Consider the following 6,260-nt stretch of genomic DNA (forward strand, 5'->3'; position numbering starts at 1 on the left):
CTGGGGCTTACAGTGAGAATCTGCCCAGTGGTTTCGTCTTTAACTTGCAGTTAGTTTGTATATGATTTGCATGTGGTCTTGTAAATAAGGATTAAGGGTCTGCACTATGAATTATTTGTCATTTGTTGAGCTGGCCATTTCTGTGCCTGTACTAAGGTAAGTCTACATGAGAATTGCATTGTAGATTTCAACATGGGTATGCAACAGACTTTTGTTTTTGTAAGAGACTTTGCTCCTGCCCTGCAATAGACTTTGCTCCGGCCATCATGCTTTGCTCCTGCCCTGCAACAGAGTTTGCTCCTGCCCTGGGCATTTCTGTGCCTGTACTAAGGTAAGTCTACATGAGAATTGCATTGTAGATTTCACCATGGGTATGCAACAGACTTTTGTTTTTGTAAGAGACTTTGCTCCTGCCCTACAATAGAGGTTTCTCCTGCCATCATGCTGCTGCTGCTCTTGGGCAGGGACTAGTTGCTTCGCAACTCTCCTTGTTTTTTATAAAAACACAATAATATATGGCAATCAAGTGAGATAGACTTGGAATGGAATAAACCTAAACACTCATATATCAACTTTCAAGTGCTTTTTGGAAAAATAGTGTGCTTTTTTTGCCTTTTGAAAAATCTTGCCTTCTAGTTTTGGTTCTTTGCTTTTTGAAAAATCTTGTCGTATGCTGCGGTCTAACTTTAGTAAGTTTTGCTCATACTTTTCCGTCAATTTTGGATCTTTAAAATTTAATAGATATTTATTAGATTTACTGGTTTAAACTATTTTGCATAATTTAAATATTTTAGAATTTATTTATGTATTAAAAAACATCGATAAAATATTACAATTTCCCACCGAAATCTAACCAAAAACCCCACATTATAAAAAAGAAATTATGTCTTTGACTTCAAATTGTCTACATCTCTGTTCTGTATTTTATGACTTTTGACTCAATGTCATCTGTGATGATGGCCTTTGAACTGTATCATATAAAGAGCATGCTCAACGATATAACTGTGCAATATAACGTTTGCACTTGTTAGAATCAGAACATGAAATGCATGAGACTTAGCGAAGAAACAACACAGTATGAAAACCACCAAGTTGTAAATTCCAAAACACTGATGTATTTTCCTTTCTGGCGCTAAGAAAAGGTTTCAGATGCAGATGGGAACATGTGCCTGTGGAGGTGATGACATATGAAAGCCCATTATCCAACTCCATAAAACTTCGCAACCATTTTTCTTTCAGTGATTATTCTTGTAGCCTAGAAAAAATATTAACTATCACCTGTCTCTTTCTGAACTTCGATTTTTGGATGTTAATTTTCTATGAACTGACTAAGCAAGGAAATACCAAACTTTGGTTGGAGACATTGTAAAACAAAACAGTCATTAAAACAACGACTGGGTCTATGAAGTTGAAGAAAAAACAAGATAGATGACCAAGCAATTAGCAAATCAAGAATGCTCAACTATATTAAATAAATAATAACATAGTCCTCTGTTTACATGTAAAGGGAAATAAATAACATAGTCCCCTGTTTACATGTAAAGGAAAAAGAATGCAGCCCATTGAATATTGGCCAGAAGTAGGAAATACATTGGCTTAGGAATCTTTCAACTGTACCAAGAATCCTGATATAATTCACACGATCCAAATAATACTTGGTATTATAATACAATTACTGTGCACTCTATGAAAAGAATTATGAAATCATAGGTTATCTTAGTAAGTACATATATCTATGGATAGATATAGATATCACAGACAAAACACTGTAGATTGTACTTTTGAGCCACCATATTATTTCCTCATCAGATTGGATGCATTTTTATTCCCATTTCCCTTCTATCTGGTTGCAATTTCTAAATGAATATGTTAGAGCAACACTTCCATCCATTCTTTTCAATACATATCTCTCCACTACAACATAACACACAAACTTTCTTCCAGTGCCACTGTTATTGAATAATTTCTCCACTCTCACATCTCTGCTTGTTGCTTCTAATCCTTATCTAACTTGATCTGTCCTGATTTTTGCAATAATAGGCCAGCTTAGTCTCACCCCCATCAATTTTCCCTTTTCCTGCATTATTCCTTTCATCCAAACACTCCCATCATCATCTCTAATCTCTTCAACTGCCTGAGTTCCGAATAGTAATGGTTCTTCCACCCTTGTTGTTCTTTGTACAACTATATCTTCACCGGGAGCACGCACTTCTGTTCTGTAAATCTCCTCCCAAAATTTCTCTAGCTCCATCTTGTAGAAAGGTGTTTCCATCAGCTCAATTTTGGGATCCTTATAGGTGCTGCCCAGCTCCTTGATGAAGATAAAGGGGCAGTACCATTCACCAACTATAAACATGACAGACTTGGATCTGCCCCTTGATGAAGATAAAGGGGCAGATCCAAGTCTGTCATGTTTACCACACAAATCTTCGGCGCTAAGTGACCAACCATCCCTACCATCCCTACGTAGAAACTGTGAAGGAAATCTATCAGAAGCCATGCACTTTGAAGTGAACCCACGTGTCTTTTGAATTACTTGGATCTGTTGGTATGGATTGTTGGGTTCCAGAGATCTAGGACGCAAGTCTTTGATACATCTACAAATACAGAACTTAGTCATGTCTTCTTCTGTGGAGCAAGTTTCCACCAATCTGTACACAGGTCAAAATGCTTAGCAGCCAACCTTCTCATTCTTTTTCCAAAATTATTTAAAAATTTGACAAATGCTTATGACGCTCATCTTTATTTTGATGCTTCTTTATCAACATCGACACTAAATGATTTTGTTTTAATCGCAGTTAGCAACTTAGCTATAACTGGAAAAGCGATGCAGTTTTTTATGGCGGAAAACAGATTGTGATAAATAGCAGAAATGCTCACCCTTTGTACTTGCTTTCAGGTTGAACAACATAGTACCGATTGGAGGAGATGGGTTGGCCTAGAACCGGAATAAAATACACTCTATTCTTGTGCGTATTGGAATATATTCCAATGCCCGTCGTGTAGAGGGTTGTCAAGCATTTATCTTGAGGGAAAGGCAATTCTCGCAACTCGATACCGTAACAGCAACCCCAACAGCACGCACCCTGCTCGTAGTCGCCTTCATCTTCGTTTTGTCGAAAAACTAAATATGCAGAGTAAGGGCCTTCGGGTGTGGGGGAATAGAACCCCTCCCTGATGGGTATTTCGATTCGTTGCAGCAGCCTGCTTGTATTCCTTTAGTGATACCGTAGCATACATGGGATCGATTTACTTATCCCTAAACACACAGATTAAAGAAGAATCGGGATGAGGCCGTTATATTCTTTCTTTCAAATTCAGACAACAGCTTTAGACATTTTTGTACCACACAATCTGTATCCATGGGCTGTTCTATAACAAAATATCCCCCATTTTTGTAAGGTATTTGATGTCCCATTGGCATGCTTGACCCGGCACCATCTTTAGAAATATATTTAAATGGTCCAATTTGGAGTCAAGCATGCCAATGGGAGTCCAATCCACTATCGCCATCAATCAGATGCAGGACCAAAAGACACATGACATGTATGGAAATATAAATACGACTCCTTTAGTTCCCAAGAATCTTAATCATTTAACAATGTTGTAAATATGCTAGTCTTATAACATAAGAACCTTGCTCTGTATGACTAGTATGATAAAAAATACAAGGTCACAAATCAATCAAGTGAAAGTAAATTCTTCTTTGACATCAATACTCCTAAACCTCTCCACAGTGAAATGGAATGTTGGAGTGAGCGCCAATTTTTATCAGTGTGATAATACTTTAAACAAAATAGAGTATCCAAAGGAGAGATAAGGTTTCCAAGACTAAATATATAATAACATAGTCCCCTGTTTACATGTTAAGGAAAATAAATAACATAATCCCCTTTTTACATGTAAAGGCAAAAGAATGCAACCCATTGAATAATGGCCAGAAATAGTAAATACATTGACTTAGGAATCTTTCAAGTGTACTCAGAATCCTAATATAATTCACGTGATCCAAATAATACTTGGTATTATAATACAACCATTGTGCACTCTATGAAAAGAATTATGAAATCATAGGTTATCTTAGTAAGTACATCTATCTATAGATAGATATAGATATAACAGTCAAAACACTGCAGATTGTACTTTTGAGCCACCATATTATTTCCTTATCAGATTGGATGCATTTTTATTCCCATTTCCCTTCTATCTGGTTGCTATTTCTAAATGAATATGTCAGAGCAACACTTCCATCCATTCTTTTCAATACACATTTTTCCACTGCAACAAAACACATAAACTTTCTTCCAGTGCCACTGTTACTGAATAATTTCTCCACTCTCACATCTCACTCTCACATCTCTGCCGGTTGCTTCTAATCCTTGCCTACCTTGATCTATCCTGATTTTTGCAATAATGGGCCAGCTTAGTCTCACCCCGTCAATTTTCCCTTTTCCGGAATTATTCCTCTCATCCAAACACTCCCATGGTCATCTCTAATCTCTTCAACTGCCTTAGTTCCGAATAGTAATGGTTCTTCCACCCTGGTTGTTCTTTATACAACTATATCTTCGCCGGGAGCACTGACTTTTGTTCTGTAAATCTCCTCCCAAAATTTCTCTAGCTCCATCTTGTAGAAGGGTGTTTCCATCAGCTGAATTTTGGGATCTTCATAGGTGCTGCCCACCTCCTTGATGAAGATAAAGGGGTAGTACCATTCACCAACTATAACAATAGGTGATCTTTTTTCCGAAAATGAAAAATTGGAAGGGGGTAATTGTGCCCTCAAGTAAGCATTCTCTCCTTGAACAAATGCAAGTCTGTCATGTTTACCACGCAAATCTTCGGCTCTAACATCCCAACTATCCCTACGTAGAAACAACGGAGGAAAACCATCAGAAACGATGCAATCTGAAGTAAACCCATGTTTCTTTCGAATTACTTGGATCTGTTGGTATGAATTGTTGGGTTCCAGAGATCTAGGACGCAAGTCTATGATACATCTACAGATACAGCTTCCACCAATCTGTACACAGGTCAAAATCCTTAACAGCCAACCTTCTCATTCTTTTTCAGTTATCAAATGATGTAAAACAAAATTATTAAAAAAACTGACAAATGCTTATGACGGTCATCTTTATTTTGATGCTTCCTTATCAACATCGACAGTAATGATTTTGTTTTAATCGCAGTTAGTTATAACTGGAAAAACAATGCAGTTTTTTATGGCAGTGTTGGAAGAATCACCGCACTTCTGGGGATCCTAGTTACTAGTTTGGAACATTTACTAACATCTGCGGGTTTTGGTGTAACGGAAAACTTCTTCATGGTATCAGAGTCAGGTTCGATTCCCCCGAGTTGTGTCTGAGGGGGGTGTTGGAAGAGTTGGAAGAATCACCGTACCTTTATCGAATCTGTAATTTCCACCTTGGGGATCCTAGTTACTGGTTTGGAACGTTACACCAAAATCGTTATTGCACCAAAACTCATGTTGGTAAACGTTCTAAACCAGTAACTAGGATCCTCAGGGTGAAAATTACAGATTCCATAAAGGTACGGTGATTCTTCCCACCCATTCTGATAAATAGCAGAAATGCTCACCCTTTGTACTTGCTTTCAACTTGTGTAAATGTGTTAGAAAACCTGCACAGATGAATCTAGCTAGTAAAGGTTGAACACACAGCTTTGCAGAGCAAAAACACTAAAAGAAAATCGAAAGAAGAAAAGAATGATGTATTCGAAAATATGTTACAATGCTCATGATATAGCATCACTGGGTGAAGATACCAAGGTAATGCACTATAGTGGTGATCAATGAGAAGACTCAACACCTACAACAAGTGCCGGAGATAACTAGTCAGTTGCGGAGTTAAAGAAGGAGCAAATCAAGGAGTAAATCATGCAAAAGGAATCTTGCATGCAATCCCATGCTCTAACTAAGAGTCTGCATGTAGGTGTGTAGTAGTTCCAACATGCAAAAGGAATCTTGCATGCAGTCCCATGCTCTAACTAAGAGTCTGCATGTAGGTGTGTAGTAGTTCCAACACCCCCCCTGAACACCACTATGGGGAAAAATAGAAAATGGGCCCTGGAAACTAAGGCCAAAGGTCACCCAAAATACAGTGCAACTTGTACTAAAATTGAGGAAAGAGGGAAAACCTCGTGGGAAAAACCCCCCCTCAAAATACAATGTAATCAAAAGAAAAAAGGAAGAAAAATATAGTTGCTAAGCAATCGTGTCCTTCACTCCAAGACGATCGCGC

At 37.9% G+C, this 6,260-nt stretch overlaps 1 protein-coding gene across 1 annotated transcript; it reads right to left on the bottom strand.

Annotated features, from left to right (window-relative positions):
- Positions 1 to 1,441: 1,441 nt before the first annotated feature.
- LOC149247837 (uncharacterized) lies at positions 1,442 to 3,210 on the bottom strand. Its single transcript, XM_089455948.1, has 2 exons — positions 2,881 to 3,210; positions 1,442 to 2,651 (listed from the first exon to the last, which is right to left on the bottom strand). The coding sequence occupies exon 2, from the start codon at positions 2,618 to 2,620 to the stop codon at positions 2,003 to 2,005; it is 618 nt and encodes a 205-aa protein (XP_089312074.1). The 5' UTR covers positions 2,621 to 2,651; positions 2,881 to 3,210; the 3' UTR covers positions 1,442 to 2,002.
- Between the last annotated feature and the right edge of the window lie 3,050 nt (positions 3,211 to 6,260).

Source organism: Pinus tabuliformis, chromosome 7, assembly GCF_031772625.1.
Source record: "Pinus tabuliformis cultivar Carrire ecotype Pingquan chromosome 7, CPIR1, whole genome shotgun sequence".
In the NCBI taxonomy this organism is placed as follows: Eukaryota; Viridiplantae; Streptophyta; class Pinopsida; order Pinales; family Pinaceae; genus Pinus; species Pinus tabuliformis.